The sequence below is a fragment of the Artibeus jamaicensis genome, unplaced genomic scaffold, assembly GCF_021234435.1.
Source record: "Artibeus jamaicensis isolate MK-2021 breed Jamaican fruit bat unplaced genomic scaffold, CSHL_Jam_final scaffold_614, whole genome shotgun sequence".
NCBI classification, from domain to species: Eukaryota; Metazoa; Chordata; class Mammalia; order Chiroptera; family Phyllostomidae; genus Artibeus; species Artibeus jamaicensis.
Window position 1 is genome coordinate 1,004,745 of NW_026522050.1, and position 17,104 is coordinate 1,021,848.

At 59.4% G+C, this 17,104-nt stretch overlaps 1 protein-coding gene across 3 annotated transcripts in view; it reads left to right on the plus strand.

Moving 5' to 3' along the window:
* The window catches only part of LTBP3 (latent transforming growth factor beta binding protein 3), an 18,426-nt gene continuing 1,322 nt past the window's right edge, over window positions 1-17,104 (plus strand). Inside the window, exons 1-25 of one of the 3 annotated variants that reach the window (XM_053659089.1) lie at window positions 1-807; window positions 2,215-2,292; window positions 3,671-3,991; window positions 4,144-4,346; window positions 4,510-4,615; window positions 4,799-4,888; window positions 5,062-5,184; window positions 5,669-5,824; window positions 5,913-6,098; window positions 6,615-6,631; window positions 6,708-6,780; window positions 6,952-7,038; window positions 8,757-8,882; window positions 8,964-9,095; window positions 9,226-9,354; window positions 9,593-9,715; window positions 9,937-10,059; window positions 11,990-12,112; window positions 12,337-12,456; window positions 15,315-15,443; window positions 15,734-15,901; window positions 16,050-16,133; window positions 16,398-16,526; window positions 16,617-16,754; window positions 16,848-16,988. In XM_053659089.1, coding sequence (XP_053515064.1) covers window positions 474-807; window positions 2,215-2,292; window positions 3,671-3,991; window positions 4,144-4,346; window positions 4,510-4,615; window positions 4,799-4,888; window positions 5,062-5,184; window positions 5,669-5,824; window positions 5,913-6,098; window positions 6,615-6,631; window positions 6,708-6,780; window positions 6,952-7,038; window positions 8,757-8,882; window positions 8,964-9,095; window positions 9,226-9,354; window positions 9,593-9,715; window positions 9,937-10,059; window positions 11,990-12,112; window positions 12,337-12,456; window positions 15,315-15,443; window positions 15,734-15,901; window positions 16,050-16,133; window positions 16,398-16,526; window positions 16,617-16,754; window positions 16,848-16,988 — 3,439 coding nt within the window. In that variant the 5' untranslated portion in view covers window positions 1-473. Of the gene's footprint in view, window positions 808-2,214; window positions 2,293-3,670; window positions 3,992-4,143; window positions 4,347-4,509; window positions 4,616-4,798; window positions 4,889-5,061; window positions 5,185-5,665; window positions 5,825-5,912; window positions 6,099-6,614; window positions 6,632-6,707; window positions 6,781-6,951; window positions 7,039-8,756; window positions 8,883-8,963; window positions 9,096-9,225; window positions 9,355-9,592; window positions 9,716-9,936; window positions 10,060-11,989; window positions 12,113-12,336; window positions 12,457-15,314; window positions 15,444-15,733; window positions 15,902-16,049; window positions 16,134-16,397; window positions 16,527-16,616; window positions 16,755-16,847; window positions 16,989-17,104 lie in introns of all 3 variants that reach the window. The other 2 variants (XM_037146477.2, XM_037146478.2) reach the window with 2 other exon arrangements.

Here is a 17,104-nt window from a genome sequence, read left to right on the forward strand (position 1 = left end):
CAGCGTCCCAGCCCCCTCGCCGCCGCCGCGCTGCAGCCAGGGAAAACAACTGCTCACTTCTCCCTGCGTCCTGCCCGCGCTCCCTGCTTCCCGACCGCCCGGGAGTCCAGCCCGGCCGGGGGAGGCGCGGAGCGGGCCGGCCGCCCGGCCTTCCTCCCCTCGCTCCTCCTCTCCGCTTCGACTTGCTGCGGCCTCCTCGCGCCTGCCTCTGTCTGGGGCCTTCGCAGGCCCCGGGTCCGGCTCGTGGCTGGGCTCCTTTCGGGCGGTGGAAGTTTCTGGGCTCCGCGCAGTCCAGCCTCCATCTCTTGGCCCCCCGTGCGCCCCCGCCCGCGCCTGCCGTCCCCTCCCTGCGCGCTTCCTCTGTCCCTCGCTGCCCTCTCTACCCTCTCCCGTGGCTCCTGGCTCGCTGCCCGCCCGGGGCGCCGGGATCATAGCCCCGCTCCCGGCGCGCCCCCAGGGTCTTGAGGCCCCGGATGCCCGGGCCCCGAGGGGCTGCTGGCGGCCTGGCCCCTGAGATGCGCGGGGCGGGGGCGGTGGGGCTGCTGGCGCTGCTCCTGCCGCTGCTGCCGCTGCTGCTGCTGGGCCCAGGCGGCGGGGCTGAGGGGGGGCCGGCTGGCGAGCGGGGCGCCGGCGGGGGCGGGGCGCTGGCCCGCGAGCGCTTCAAGGTGGTCTTTGCGCCCGTGATCTGCAAGCGGACCTGTCTCAAGGGCCAGTGTCGGGACAGTTGTCAGCAGGGCTCCAACATGACGCTCATCGGAGAGAACGGCCACAGCACCGACACGCTCACGGGCTCCGGCTTCCGCGTGGGTGAGGGCCAGAGGGCACGGGCCGGGGGAGCGGGGAAGGCCGGCACCGGGACACGGGCGGGGTGCAAGGCAGAGTAGGCCCTAAGACACTGGGGGCCAGGGGTGCTGAGAGCCCAGCGGCGCTCTGGGGACCTGGGGCCTCAGGGGCATCAGGGGGTGGGCAGGCTGGAGTCCTGGGGCCAGCTAGGAGGGCTGCGCCCCTGCCTGGCTCCGGTTAGGGCTGAGGTGCGAGGAAGTGTGGGGCAGCCCTGGGTCCTGGGTGACGACGCTGCCCCAGGAAGGAGCTGGGCTCTGAGACCAGTGAGGGTCCGCGAGCAGGGGCTCTGAGCGGTGTGAGCTGGGGGCAGGAGATCTCGGAGAAGGGGTAAATATTCCTTCGAGAAACAGTTGCTGGAAGAAAGGAAAAGTCTTTAAAAATGTCCAAAGTCAGGCGTGCCGCGGGTAGACACCTGCGTTCTCTGGGAGGAGGAGCTACCAGCAGGGGGGGGGTGGTGGTGGTGAGGGACTTAGTTACTGGCCAGGTCTGGGAGGGGAGGGGTGTTGAGACCCAACAAGTGAGGTGCAGGCCTGGAAATCTGTGCTGGTTTGGGTCTCCAGTCCCTCTTTCCTGGAGCCCCATCTGTGCCTTTATGGAGGCCATAAGCTCACAACAGCCCTGCCTCAGAGGCCCTCGGTCTCCCTGCGAACGAGCCCTATGACTCCCCAGTTCCGCCTGGAGCCCGTCCCTTGCCCAGCATCTCTCTTCAAAGGGCCAGGCCTGGGGCTCAGCTCTCCTCCCCCGGGGCCCTGTGGGCCAGGCCGAGGGAGGTGTCCCAGCAGTAATTACCCTCCTGGACAGGGTAATTAGGCTGGGCCCAGGATGGCACCAGCAAAACAGCCCCTCTTACGCATTCCTGTACTTACGGCCCCAAGGAGCCGTTATGGTTCGCAGCTGAGGTACGGGGCACACACGGGGGTGTGCGAAGGCGTTGGTGTGGTGCACGGTGATTCAGCACACGTCTCTTTGTACTGTCGTCTTGGGTGTCTGTCTCCAGCCTCTGTGGGAGCCTGTGTTGGTGTCAGAACGCGTCCATGAGTGTGCGTGTGAGATGAGAGTGTATGTGGGCTGGACCTCCCAGGCCCCCTGGTCATCCTGCCCAGGCTGCTGTCTCCATCCATGCTGCCCACATCCCCCAGGCTCAGCGCCCAGGCCACAGTGGGCGGGTGTCACTGGAAGGTCACCCTCACCGCTATGGGTGACTCACTGAAAGGCAGGAAGGAGAGGATCCTGTCTCCCCTGGCCCAGGACACACCCTTTCTGCTCTGGACGTCCTGGCCCCAAGAGGCGGGGCAGGATGGGCTGAGCTGGGATGCTCTCAGCCAGGCCCTGAGGGCCACGAATGTCAGCTGACCCTCTGAGGTCCTTCAGGTGTCCAGGAGAGCAGCACCCCGGCCTTCCCATCCTGGAAACTCACCCTGGATTTTAAGGGCCACATGGGGCAGGCAGGTGTGTGAGCTCATGGTCCCAAGGCTGGATGTCGGGTTGGGATAGAAGTGGGTGTGACAGAAAGTCAGAGGTCACCCGGTTCATTCCCCTCACCTCCTCTGGAGCCCAGAGCGGAGGCAGACCCAGCCCTGCCCTTCAAAGCTCCCTTTCTTGTGGGAGACAGACGTGACTATCCTAACCGAAGTCAGTGCCAGGCAGAGCTGGAGCAGAGGGTGATAACGCAGGAGAGGGGACAGGGGTGACACTGGGAGGGTAAGATCTGGATATGCAGAGGTGGGGGACAGGGCTCTGCAGTGGAGGGAATGGAGGCAGAGGAAGTGGCTGCTTTGTAGCGGGAGACGAGCCCCGGGGCATGGGGTGCGCAGGGAAAATGCCGGCTGGGGCACTGAGAGAAGGCTCACTCTGGGCCATGGAGTGCCTTCAGTGTCCCTGCAAGGAAGCCAGCTGTGAGCGGGGCATGTCTATGCCAGGGCTTTGCTTGAGGTTTATTTGGCCGGAGAGAGAGAGCCCAGGAGGGGTCTGGGTGGCAAGGTTCCAAGCAAGGGAGGGGCAGAGGGCCTGGGGTTAGGGGGAGGTGGACTCAGGAGTCATGACAGAGGCCAGAGCCAGGCAGCGTGGGAGCAGGAGAGATGGAGCCTCCAGGCTCAGTTATGAGTGACCAGGGCAGGCAGGGGTCCCTGGTGGTCAGAGGAAGTGGGGAGGCAGGATGCCGATTTCTGACAGTGCCCCTGGGCGGAGGTGTCCGAGAGAGGTTGGTCCCCAGGAGCTGTAGCTACAGACATGGGCATCATTGGCAGTGGTAAGGTGTGGGTCCTGAATGGCAAGGTGAGGGGCGGGGAGCCCAGAGAGGGATGAGGCCTGAATGGGGGTGGGAGTGGGGGAGAATTTAGAAGAGGAAGTGCCAGGTCGAGATGGCATTTCAGGAAAAGCTGGAGGAAAGCCGGAAGAGGAGAAGGCTACGCCATCCCCATCATTTGCTGCTCCTCACCAAGCACTCTCTGCGCACCAGGCGCTGTGCCAAGCACTTTAACAGGCATCAACTCATTTAATAGACACTAGAGATGAGGACGCTGAGGCACAGGGAAGGGAAGGAAGGTCTCAGGGCCACACAGTGGTCACGTGACCTCTTAGCTAGGATTTAAGTCCAAGACTTAAAGCTCCAGAAGCCAACATGGGTAGCAGGATGTTGGGGAACCTACAGCACAGTTTCTGTGTTTACGAGGTGTCACAAAAACCGGGTCTCAAGGAGAAGAGAGCCAGCAGGTGGCAAGGAAGTAGGAAGAAGTGGGGACAACAGGATATGGGTGAGGGAAGGGCCTGGGTGCTGGATGCTGGGGATGGGCGGTGGCTGGAGTCTTAATCCACCTCCCCTCCCCAGTGGTGTGTCCTCTGCCCTGCATGAATGGCGGCCAGTGCTCTTCCCGAAACCAGTGCCTGTGTCCTCCGGACTTCACGGGTCGCTTCTGCCAGGTGCCGGCTGGAGGAGCTGGCGGGGGCGCTGGCGGTTCAGGCCCTGGAATGGGCCGGGCTGGAGCCCTATCCACAGGCGTGCTGGCTCCAGAGAGCGAGTCTATGGCCAGCAAGCACGCCATCTACGCGGTCCAGGTGATCGCTGATCCGCCCGGGCCCGGGGAGGGGCCCCCTGCCCAGCATGCTGCCTTCCTGGTGCCCTTAGGGCCAGGACAGATTTCAGCAGAAGGTACCGGGCGAGACGGGCAGACCGGGCAGACCGGGGAGGCCGAGGCGGGCGGGCGCTAGGGTGGCGGGACCCAGGCGGAGGCTAGCCCCGGAGGAGCTCCTCGCTGTCAGCTGCGGTGCGGGCAGCCCTGAGGCCATCGTGCTGCCCCCCAGTGCAGGCCCCGCCCCCCGTGGTGAACGTGCGCGTCCACCACCCACCCGAGGCCTCCGTCCAAGTGCACCGCATCGAAGGGCTGAACGCGGAAGGCCCAGCCCCGTCCCAGCACCTGCTGCCGCACCCAAAGCCCCAGCACCCCCGGCCACCCACCCAGAAGCCCTTGGGCCGCTGCTTCCAGGACACGCTGCCCAAGCAGCTTGTGAGTGAATCGCAGTCCCGACTGGATCGGCCCTGCGGTCTCTCAGGGTTGCCTTATCCCGATTCACAGGGTCTGTGGGCTGAGGAGGGAGGCAAAGGGCTTCAGGAGCAGGGCAGGGTGGGGGCTGGGCGCCTTGTGACCAGGTCCATGCTCCTCCCACTAGTGCGGCAGCAACCCCCTGCCCGGCCTCACCAAGCAGGAGGACTGCTGCGGGAGCATCGGTACTGCCTGGGGCCAGAGCAAGTGCCACAAGTGTCCCCAGCTGCAGTGTGAGTGTCTGTGCTCAGGGACACCCCACTTTGGGGTGGACCCACCTCACCCCTCCCAGCCTAGCAGACTTCTTGTAACCCTGCCCACAAATTCCTCCACACCCCACTCTGTCTGCCTCCACACCCTCCCTTCCCTCCCCGCAGACCCTCAGTGCCCCCCCCCACACTCTACTCTGTCTGCAGACACAGGGGTGCAGAAGCCAGGTCCTGTACGAGAGGTGGGCTCTGACTGCCCCCAGGGCTACAAGAGACTCAACAGCACTCACTGCCAGGGTATGCCAGCCTGGAGAGCCTGTGGGCTGCAGGGCAGGGTGGCTGTCCCTGGGGGAGGTCCCGCAGTGTGCCGAAGGAGGAGGGGGCGCCTGGGCAGGACCCTGAGGTTCTTGGAGCAGCTTGCCGTCACCCTATGGCCCAGACTACAGGGACCAAACTCCCACTTACCACAGACATCAATGAGTGTGCAATGCCCGGCATGTGTCGCCATGGTGACTGTCTCAACAATCCCGGCTCCTATCGCTGCGTCTGCCCACTTGGCCATAGCTTGGGCCCCTCCCGAACACAGTGCATTGGTGAGACTGGGGGCTTGGGTTCCTGGGAGGTCAAAAGGCATGGGCTAGAGGGGTGAGGCTACAAGCAGCAGGTCAGAGGTCAGAGTGGGATCAAGAGTTGGAGGCAGGAGGAAGAAGGCCCAGAGCAGTGGGGTCAAGGATCAGTGGGGTCAACAGTCACCTGAGATCTGGGGGTAGAGGTCACATGTGGTCAGGGACTATATGAAGTCAGGGTCATATGAAATCATGAACTTGATGGGTAGGAGGGATAAAGTCTAGAGCAACTAGCATTGGGTTAGTGGGGGTCAGTGGTCACAGAGGTTTCAAGGGGTCACATGAGGTCAGAGTAACAGCTTCAGGGGTCACATAAATTCAGGCTCATATGGGGTCCAGGGCTGCGTGAGGATCACAGGTTATCTGGCCAAAGAGGCAAGGTCTGGAGTAGCTGGGAAGGGGGACGGGGCAGTGTTCCGGCCCTGATGCCTGTGCCCCGCCCCTGCAGCAGACAAGCCCGAGGAGAAGAGCCTGTGTTTCCGCCTGGTGAGCTCCGAGCACCAGTGCCAGCACCCGCTGAACACGCGCCTCACCCGCCAGCTCTGCTGCTGCAGCGTCGGCAAGGCCTGGGGCACGAGGTGCCAGCGCTGCCCGGCTGATGGCACGGGTGAGCCCCGGGCACGTGGGGCCGGGGGCCAGCTGGCTCTGTGCTGTCCTGGAAACACTCACTTCTCTGCCCCTTGCTCTGGCCACAGCCGCCTTCAAGGAGATCTGTCCAGCCGGAAAGGGGTACCACATCCTCACTTCCCACCAGACGCTCACCATTCAGGGCGAAAGTGACTTTTCCCTTTTCCTGCACCCTGACGGGCCACCCAAGCCCCAGCAGCTGCCTGAGAGCCCCAGCCGGGGGCCTCCACCCGCGAACACGGAGGGAGAGAGAGGTCTGGCCTGACCCTCCCCATGCTCTGACAGAGGCTGAACCTAACCTCTAACCCCCATCCCTGTCCTCACCACTGACCCCCAGAGCTGACCTCTTCACCCCAACCAAGATTGGAACCCCAGGATTTAATCCTAGTGAGACAGGACCTGACCATCCACCGCCCTCCAAATCTACCCTCTGACCCCAGAACCCCTGATTTCTAGATCAGGGCATGGATTCGGCCCGAATGCTGGCCCTAGATCTGACCTTCCAACCTCTGACCCAGGGAGTGGACTCTAGCTATAACCTCCTAAGCCTTGTTCTTTCTATAAGTCAATGACCTTGACCAATCGTACCTGTTCCCCAGACCCACGATGCAAATACTCCCTGACCCCAGGATCTAACCCTTGACACTTGACCCAGAGACATGATGGTTGAACTCTCAGAGACCCTAACCACAAACACCCAACTGCTGACCCCAGACTTGACTCCCTTCTCCTAGCCCGATGCTTACTGGCGGCATCTTTTTCCCTTTCAGGGGTGAGCACTGACTCGGTGAGTGTGAGAGGCCAGGTGGGAGGGGTGGGGAGGTGGAGAAGCCCCAGAGGGCTCACGCCGCTCTCCCTGGCAGCCAGCGATGGAGGAGCAGCCAGCACAGCAGAGCCGCCCCACCGCTACCACCTCTCCTGCTCGGCCCTACCCCGGTGAGATGGGCCCTGTGGCGGCTAGGCCTCCGGGGCTGTCACTGTTGGGGGACGTCCACCACCTAGGCCCCGGTGGGAGGGGGCGGTGACGCTGGGAAGGCCATCTGAGAGCACGGCCTCTTGCTCTTCTGCCCTCCTCACCCCCTGACGAGTGTGCGCTGCTGCCCCTAGAGCTGATCTCCCGGCCCTCGCCCTCCACCGTACGATGGTTCCTGCCGGACTTGCCCCCTTTAGAGATCGCCCCTACTCAGGTCACAGGTAAGAGCCGCCCACCTAGGCCACGTCCTGGGTGAACCTGCCCCCTAGCTCAGTTTACCTCCTCTCCTGCCTACCTCCAGTTATTCCGGAAATATAGCACTTATCCAGGGCTTACTGGGTCCCACGCCCTGGGACCCCCTTCATGTGCAGTGAGGGACCCCACTCTGCCCTCAAATAATATGGGTATTATGGCAATCAACCCAGTCTGAAAGCATCTACTCCTTCATCCACTCATGCAACAAATATTTATTGAGCACCTACTATGTGCCAGACACTGTTTAGGTGCTAGGTGGGATACAGTAGTAAATAAAACAGACAAAAATTCCCTATCCTTGCAGAATAGTCAGACAACAGATTACTGAGTAAGTTTATGAAAAAAACAAATCAGAGAGGAAGAAAGGAAGTCTGGGGGTTGCGATGAAATGTGGGATAGAAACGAGAGAAGGCTTTCCAAGCTGGGCTTCAAAGATGGTTAGGAATTAAAGAGGAGAAGGTTGGTGGGAAAACATTCCAAGGGAAGCTAAGTTTGGGCAAAGCAGCGGGAACATGAACCCGGTGAAGGAGGGAGAAACCACACAGGGATCAGTGTTTCCCAACCAGGGCAGGGCCGGCACACGGAGCCTTGTTAAGAGGCTTGGGTTTGATTCCAAAGGCTGTGGGAAGTGTCTGCAGGGTTTGGGGCATCATAATTGCTAGTTATGTCTGAGCAATCGCCCTGTGCCAGGCACTGACTGAAGAGCTCTACATACCAAGTATCGTTCAGCCTCTCGTGCTCTGAAGTGGGCACTGTTGGCCTCATTTTCCACTGAGAAGATGGAGGCGCAGCGAGGTTCAGTAACTTGCCCCAGGTCCCACAGCTGAGCTGGATTCAAGCCCACATCTTGTGGACTCCAAAGCCACAAGGGGGCTGCCAGCCTGATTGAAACCCAGAGGCTAGACTTACTCCTGGGGTAGGAGCGTGAGTGGAAGACGCTCGCACAGGCTGGGACAACCCAGTGACTGCCCAGGGAGCTGTGGGAATGTGGAGGAAGAGGCGCCTGGGGAGGCTTCTCAGAAGAAGGGTGTTAGGACGCCAAGAGAAGCACTCCAGGCAAAGAGAACAGCCTGCAGAAGCCCACCGGCCAGGTGTGCTTGGGGTGGGCAGAGTTCAGCATCAAGGCCTGGGCTGCATGTTGGGGTGGGGGGTGCAGGCAGAGGGACCCAGAGGAGGCAGGAAGGCCAGGGACTGGTGACAAAGAGGGTGAGGAGGTTTCTGATCTGACTGACCACTTAGGCACAACAACCACGGGGCAAGTGAGGACTCCCAGGGAGCCAGCTGCTGCCTGCCTTGTGTGTGGGGGGGTACCAATAATTAAGTGGGGGGGGGGGCTCAGGTCCATGATGCAAAGGGGGTTGAGGGTCACTGGGCCAGAGGATATCGGTGTGACGGGGGCTGCAGGGTTTTAAGTATTGAGGTGTCTGGGGCCAGGGTAAAGGTCCTGGAGTTGAGGAAATAGGGATGTCGCAGACCTGGGGTCATGGTTTAGGGTTATCTGCGAGGGAAGTGTAGGAAGTGCCAGGACTGGACTGTGGGTGTACAGGGACCTGAGGTCACGCTGTGCCCAGGCTCTGGTATCAGAATCCTGGGGATGGGCCGTCAAGGTCCGCAAGGGGGCGCGGCAGAAAGCGAGCGTTCCCCTCTGGACCTTCTGACCTGTCCCCGCCCTCCCCGCCCGCAGAGACCGACGAGTGCCGACTGAACCAGAACATCTGCGGCCACGGAGAGTGCGTCCAGGGCCCCTCCGGCTACTCCTGCCATTGCAACCCGGGCTACCGGTCACACCCGCAGCACCACTACTGCGTGGGTGAGCAGGGCGGGTGGGCGGCCGGAGACCGCTCTGGTTCCCGACACCCCTTTGATGACTTTCTGCCCGCGTGCTTCTTAGACGTGAACGAGTGCGAGGCGGAGCCCTGCGGCAACGGCAGGGGCATCTGCATGAACACCGGCGGCTCCTACAACTGCCATTGCAACCGTGGCTACCGCCTGCACGTGGGCGCCGGGGGGCGCTCGTGCGTGGGTGAGCAGGGCGGGGGCGGGGGAGGCGCCGGGGCTGAGTGCGCGGTTGGGGGGCGGCTCTCCTCCAGACCACCGCGGAGTCCCCTCCGCCTCCCATTGCACTCCGCCTGCGCCCCCTTCCATCCGCTCAGATCTGAACGAGTGCGCCAAGCCCCACCTGTGCGGCGACGGTGGCTTCTGCATCAACTTCCCTGGTCACTACAAGTGCAACTGCTATCCTGGCTACCGCCTCAAAGCCTCCCGACCGCCTTTGTGCGAAGGTGGGGGGGCGCCGCCCAGACCCACCGGGGTCCTCACTCAGCTGCGCCTCTACCTGGGGCGGGGGCGAGGGACCAGAACTGTCGCTGCCTAGCTTCGGGCTTCTCAGAGGTTGGGGTTCGGGATCCCCGAGGGGCCCATTTGCCTTGTTTATGTGCGATGAAGGGAGGCCCTGCCGAGGACCCTGAGCGCCTGGCCAGCCACGTTTTTCCCAGTCGGGTCCTTCTCCCTTCCCCGCAGACATCGACGAGTGCCGCGATCCTAGCTCCTGTCCCGATGGCAAATGCGAGAACAAACCCGGGAGCTTCAAGTGCATCGCCTGTCAGCCCGGCTACCGCAGCCAGGGGGGCGGGGCCTGTCGCGGTGAGGGCGGGGTCTGGGCCGCGGGCGGGGTAGAGGGCGGGGCTTCGAAGGCAGATTGGAAGGACCGGTTTCGGAGTTACCTGCCCGAGGGGGCCAGGTCGGCTCCGAGTGGGGCGGTGGTGGGCATAGTGGCGGCCAGAGTGTCCTCGAAGGCGGGAGCCTCACGCCCGCAGAGTGCCAGTGCGGTGGGGTGGAGTCCGAGACATGTCTTTTCGCTGCAGACGTGAACGAATGCGCCGAGGGCAACCCCTGCTCGCACGGCTGGTGTGAGAACCTCCCGGGCTCTTTCCGCTGCACGTGCTCGCAGGGCTACGCGCCCGCCCCCGACGGCCGCAGCTGCCTGGGTGAGAGCGGCAGCCCTCGCCCGCAACACCTCCCGCCGCCCGTTCTGGGGACTGGGCCACCTGGTCTCAGCTGGGTGGGCAGGGGGTACCTAGCTAACGTACAGTCCCGCTCACTGATGTGTCCACTCATTTTCTCAGAGAACCTGGCCAGAGGAAGAGCCACCAGAATGTCCACGTAGGGAGGGTCTTAGGAAGCAAGGCTTGAAGCTGTGCTTGAAAAGCGCCTTACTTAAATTTGAAGGGGAAAAAAAAAAGAAAGAATGAAGAGGGGTATTAGTAGTCCCCGTTTCACCAATGTTTCTTATGCACCAAGAAGCCAGTTGGGGGCGGGATTAAGAGAAAGCGGGGAACAAGAGACACAGGGCTGTGGGCCTGGAAGGAGGTTGGATGCTCCTGCGAAACACCAGCCCGGGCGGGGGGAGGGCAGGCCTGAATTGTTGGAAAAGACCAATAGGAGTCAGCCAAGCAGAGAAAGGTGAGAGGAACAGGACGCCAGGCAGAGGGATGAGGAGTGAAAAACAGCGCAGAGTGTGCAGGGGCTGCAAGGTACAAGCAGGGGGTGGGGGCCAAAGCTGGATGGTGAGGGGCAGGGCCCATCCCTTGCAACCCCCATACCCCTAAGGTTGAGCTTCATCCTGAGGGTAAGAGGCACCTGAAGCATTTTAAGAGGAAGAGGGGCAAGATTCACTAACTGCTTTAGAAAGTTCCCCGATGCCGAGTTGGGAGGGTGGTTGGACGTCCATGTGGAGAGACTGCAGACAGAGATGCTGGTGGGCGTGATGAGAGTAGCAGCCTCGGGCGGTGAGATGATGTGATGTGAGAGAAATCTCAGAGCAGGTTCCCTGGGCCTGTTCACTCGATGTGCAGGTGAGGGAGAGCAGGGAGTGAGGGCCCTGCAGATTTGGGGTTTAGGTGACTCGGTGGGTGGTGCTCCTCGCTGGGAGAGGATCCCCTGGAGCGGGGCCTGTTTGATAAGGAAGACACTAAGTTTCCTGTTGGGCGAGGTGAGTGAGTGGTCCCTATGGGCCTCTCAGCTGGAGGCGCCAGCAGAAGGTGGCCACAAGGATCGGAAGCCTTGGGCCAGACACACCCACCTGGAACTGTGCACTATGGGGGCTCTGGAACTTTGGGGTGTACCTGCTCAGCCAAGGAGGGTGGGTCCAGTAAGAGGAGCCTTGGCAGAGCCTTGGGGACACTGCCACGTGAGTGGCAGGCAGGGGAGTAGGAGTGGGAGGTGGGGCTGGAGGGGTGGTGGGAGGGCCCAGGGAGCACCAGCTGAGAAGGGGGGAGGGGAGGCTTCCGGGGCAGAGGAGGATGAGCTATGAGACTGATGCGCTGCCTACTGCGCTAAGAGGGCGGCCCAGAGGAGGATGAGCTAAATGCAACAGAGAGTTTCTCGTAAACGAACCTACTGGTGACATGATGAAGTCCCTGGAGGCCTTGTCAGAAGGCTTCGGTGGCACGATGGGAGGTCAGGAGATGCGGGCTGCACATGAGGGAGAGCAAGAGCTGGGATCCCTGGAAGGGGTTTAGGGCTGTGGGCTGAGGAGGAGATGCCAGGAAGGTGGTCAGGGGACAATGGCAGTGGCTGGGAGAGGAGCCACAGAGAGAGAAGGGGTGCCAGAGAGAATGGAAGCAGGTAATGGTTTTCAGGAGATCGCCCTTAATTTTCTTACTGAACAGTAGAGGGAGCCCAGGGCAGTATGGGAAGAGGGGATGCAGGAAGATGCCTCTTATTTAGTGAGGATGAGTGAAGGGGAGGCCGGAGCTCTTCAGAATCAGATTCAGCCAGGGTCCGTGGCAGCCCTTGGTCTGGGTGAGAGTTCCGCATTTCTCTTGTGCTCCAGGCCATGGGCAGGAGTGGGGAAAGGGGAGCAGAGGCCTGTGGCTCCCGGCCAGTCTGGCTCTATGACACCCCTGTGCCCTGCAGATGTGGATGAGTGTGAGGCTGGGGACGTGTGTGACAATGGCATCTGCACCAACACACCAGGCTCCTTTCAGTGTCAGTGCCTCTCTGGCTACCATCTGTCAAGGGACCGGAGCCGCTGTGAGGGTAAGGGGGGCAGAGCCGCGGGGCTGACCTGTTCCTCCCTACCCCAGAACCTCCACTGCCCAGGCCCCAAGTCCAGGAGCAACCTGTACACAAGCCAGGCACCCCCATGTCCAGCCCGCATCCAGATCCAAGATGGGGCATGGAGTGCAGGTCCCACTTGAGGCTCTGCGGGAAGGTTTGGGGGGTCAGCCCCTGAGATTTGTCACTTCTTTGATCCTCTACAGATATCGATGAGTGTGACTTCCCTGCAGCCTGCATTGGGGGCGACTGCATCAACACCAATGGCTCCTATCGATGTCTCTGTCCCCAGGGGCACCGGCTGGTAGGCGGCAGGAAGTGCCAAGGTATGGGGGGATTGGGCTGGAGCTCCCAAGGAGGAATGGCAGGGAGCGGTGATCCCCTAGACACACTGTTGATCTGTCTAACCATCCACCTGGTCACCCTTCCACTTTTTAAAAATATATTTTATTGATTAGGCTATTACAGTTGTCCCATTCCCCCCCTTCATTCCCCTCCACCCTGCACACCCCCTCCCGCCCACATTCCCCTTCTTTAGTTCAAGTTCATGTGTCATAAGTTCTTTAGCTTCTACATTCCCCATACTATTCTTGCCTTCCCCCTGTCTATTTTCTACCTACCATTTATGCTACTTGTTCTCTGTACCTTTTTCCCTCCTCTCTTCCTCCCACTCCCCTGTTGCTAACCCTCCATGTGATCTCTATTCTGTGGTTCTGTTCCTATTCTAGTTGTTTGCTTTTGTTTTAGCTATGGTTGTTAATAACTGTGAGCTTGCTGTCTTTTTACTGTTCATGTTTTTTATCTTCTTTTTCTTAGATAAGTTCCTTTAACATTTCATATAATAAGGGCTTGGTGATGATGAACTCCTTGAACTTGACCTTATCTGAGAAGCTCTTTATCTGCCCTTCCATTCTAAATGAAAGCTTTGCTGGATAGATCAATCTTGGATGTAGGTCTTTGGATTTCATGACTTGGAATACTTCTTTCCAGCCCCTTCTTGCCTGTAAGGTCTCTTTTGAGAAATCAGCAGACAGTCTGATGGGAACTCGTTTGTAGATGACTGTCCCCTTATCTCTTGCTGCTTCTAGGATTCTCTCTTTCATTTTTATCTTGAGTAATGTAATTATGATGTGCTTTGGTGTGTTTCTCCTTGGTTCCAACTTCTTTGGGACTCTCTGAGTTTCCTGGACTTCCTGGAAGTCTATTTCCTTTGCCAGATTGGGGAAGTTCTCTTTTATTATTTGTTCAAATAAGTTTTCCATTTGTTGCTCTTCCTCTTCCCCTTCTGGTACCCCTATAATTTGAATGTTGGAACGTTTAAAGATGTCCTGGAGGTTCCTAAGCCTCTTCTCATTTTTTTTGAATTCTTGTTTCTTCATTCTTTTCTGTTTGGTTGTTTATTTCTTCCCTCTGGTCCACTCCATTGATTTGAGTCCCAGTTTTCTTCCCATCACTATGGGTTCCCTGTGCATTTTCCTTCATTTCTCTTAGCATAGCCTTCATTTTTTTCATCTAATTTGCGACCAAAACCAACCAATTCTGTGAGCATCCTGATCACCAGTGCTTTGAACTGTGCATCCGATAGGTTGGCTATTTCTTGGTCACTTAAAAATATTGGCTATGAGGCTTTGATCTGTTCTTCTGTTTGAGCCATTTTTTTTGGAGGGGTCTGGTCGCTCCTGTTATGTAATGAGGGGCAGAGCCTTAGGTGTTCACCAGGGCGTGGCACCCCAGTTGCTGGGTTTTGACACTATATATGGGGGGGGGGAATCAGAGAGGGAAAAATGGCGCTTGCTCTGCTCTCTGTCTCAGATTTCAGTCCCTTCCGCTGATTCCCACAAGCAAATTGGGCCCTTCTGGTGCTAGTTCCCAGGTGGGTGGGCTTGTGTATGTTCTAGGACCCTGTGGGTCTCTCCAACAAACTCTCTTATAAAGCTGGAAGTCTTTCCCTGGGCCTCCACCCCCACAGGTGTTTTCAGTTGGTTTTTTTAGGCTTTATTTCCCCACGCTGGGGCCCTGGGTTGCACGGTCTGTCTCGTTCCCCATCTTTGCCTGGTTTATCTGCACTCGAATGTGTGACTATGAACAGCCAGACGCCTTGCACGCCTCACTGGGCCTGCTTGCTGCCTCCCTGCGCCTGGGGCCTGCCAACCGCTGCCTGCGTGCCTGGGTCCGCTAGCCACTGCTTTTTTCTTCTGAGACCCCTCTCTGCTGGTCTGGATGAATGGTTGTTGGACTTCCATACAGTTCAATTTTCTGTCAGTTCTGGTTGTTTTCTTTGTTTCTATATTTTTCTTGTTTATACTTTTGGTTGTGCGAGGAAGCACAGTGTGTCTACCTATGCCTCCATCTTGGCTGGAAGTCGCCCTTCCACTTTTTTACTTAGAACAATGGTAACAGTAACAGTGACAGTAATTGTGTGGTGCCTACTATGTGCCAATTCACCCTTATGTGTATTCATTCAGCAAGAGTTTACTGAGAACCTACTATTTGCCAGGCACTGTCCCAGGTGTTGAACAATGACCCAGGCTCCCAGCTGGGGGAGGCTGACATAGAAACCGATTCTTACAGTTCGGGGTGCTGAGTGCCACAGTGGTCTGGACTAGTGATGGACTGCCACAGAGGGGTGACCGTTGAATTGGAGCCTGAGACATATATAGGGTTCCCTCAAGCATGAATATGTTCCCTAAGCAGAGAGAAATTTGGGGTGGTATTCCAGGCCCAAAGAATGGTCTTCACAACGCGGAGATCTGGATGGAGCTGGATGCTTGAGGAGAGAGTAGATGCCTGTACCCTACACAGCGTAGAGGTGTTGGGGTGTAAAGTAAAGGGTGCTGAGACTTAGGAGTATTTGGAGACCAAATGGAAAGTTCTCCAATGCTGAGCTGAGAGTTAGGGTTTCATTCTGTGGCCCGTGGGAGCCATGGAAGGTTTTCTGAAGAATAATGTGTGAATGTGGACTGACCATCGGCTCACAATCACCGCAAACCTGTTCCCGGGTCCATAAAGTACGCCCACGCTCCCATGCCTGCCCACACGCGGACACACAGGACAGGACTTCCTGTTGCGTGTGCTTTGAAATTTGGGTTCTGAACTTGTGTGAGGCCCTTGAGGCACACCCCCCAAGAAAGAGGGGCCAGTTTCCCCCTGAACAGCTCTTCCTGCCCCCTCACTCCCCCCAAAGACATAGACGAGTGCAGCCAGGACCCAGGCCTGTGCCTTCCCCATGGGGCCTGTAAGAACCTGCAGGGTGCCTACATCTGCGTCTGTGATGAGGGCTTCACACCCACCCAGGACCAGCATGGCTGCGAGGGTGAGTGCCCCGCCCCCGCTCCCTCCTGACCAGAGGACTCCCCTGGGCTGCAGCTGGGGCTCAGAGATGTATCTTAGTCCCACCCTCTGGAATTTGGGGAACAGGGAGAAATCTCTCGCCTGTAAGAGTCCAGTGGAGCCAGACCTGGCAGGAGGGCCCTGGATGCCAGTTTGAGGATGGAGCTTGGGTCTCACAGGGCGGCTCAGGGGACCAGAGGGTTGAGCTTGGTGGGCAGTGTGGACAGGAAGATACAGGCCACAGGACCCTGAGCTGCCCTTCCATCCCCTCAGAGGTGGAGCAGCCCCATCACAAGAAGGAGTGCTACCTTAACTTCGATGACACGGTGTTCTGCGACAGTGTCCTGGCCACGAATGTCACCCAGCAAGAGTGCTGCTGCTCGCTGGGGGCTGGCTGGGGAGACCACTGTGAGATCTACCCCTGCCCAGTCTATAGTTCAGGTCAGGAGCTGGCAGCCCCTTTCCCTTCGCAGAGCCTCAGTTTGGATTGGGGGAAAGGGCCGCTCCTGGGTATGTGGGCAGCGAAGTGGAGAGCTCCGCCCTGAGCCAACAGCCCACCTGCCTCTTTCCTCCCCCTCTCAACCCACAGCTGAGTTCCACAGCCTCTGCCCCGATGGGAAGGGCTATACCCAGGACAACAGCATTGTCAATTATGGCATCCCAGCCCATCGTGGTAAGCCCCAGCACCTTTCCTCCGACCCTGCTGGTGCTTGCTTGGTCAGTTGCCAGAGCTGGGGTGAGCCCCAACCCACCATAACGTCTGCCCCGCCCACTACCAAGCCCCTCCCTCTTGACTCCTGTTAGTGGCTGGAAAAGTCTCTACCACTGCGTGTGCTCTGCGCCGGAGGTAAGCCTGGCTCACAGGCGCTAGGCTTGCCAGGCCTCAGTGGCCCCACAGGTGGAGGCTGCTCGGCACACATGGCTTGTTACTCCGCAGACATCGACGAGTGCATATTGTTCGGGGCGGAGATCTGCAAGGAGGGCAAGTGTGTGAATACACAGCCCGGCTACGAGTGCTACTGCAAGCAAGGCTTCTACTATGACGGCAACCTGCTGGAGTGCGTGGGTGAGTGCAGCCGGCCGTGGCCGTGGGAAAGAGGCCAGGAGGCACGCATAACTGGCTGGCTGCTTACCACTCGAGTTTTCCTCCCCGTAGACGTGGACGAGTGCTTGGATGAATCCAACTGCCGGAATGGAGTGTGTGAGAACACACGAGGAGGCTACCGCTGTGCCTGCACGCCCCCTGCTGAGTACAGCCCTGCGCAGCGACAGTGTCTGAGCCCCGAGGAGATGGGTGAGGCCCCGGCCTGCTGGCTGGGGAAACAGGAGGAAAGTGGGGGCCCTGAATAAGCTAGGACCCCCTAACCCATCCTCTGGCCGCTTATAGATGTGGACGAGTGCCAGGACCCCGCAACCTGCCGCCCTGGCCGCTGTATCAACCTACCGGGCTCCTACCGCTGCGAGTGTCGCCAGCCATGGGTGCCTGGGCCCTCTGGCCGAGACTGCCAGCTCCCCGACAGCCCTGCTGGTGAGGGCGAGGGTCATCCCAGGCTGACTCTAGGGCCCTGTCTGCCGTGTCAAGCCCTGGGGTGGAGGCGGGCCGCCCTGGCTTCAGTCTTCTCCCTGACCTGGTCCCCTTCCGCA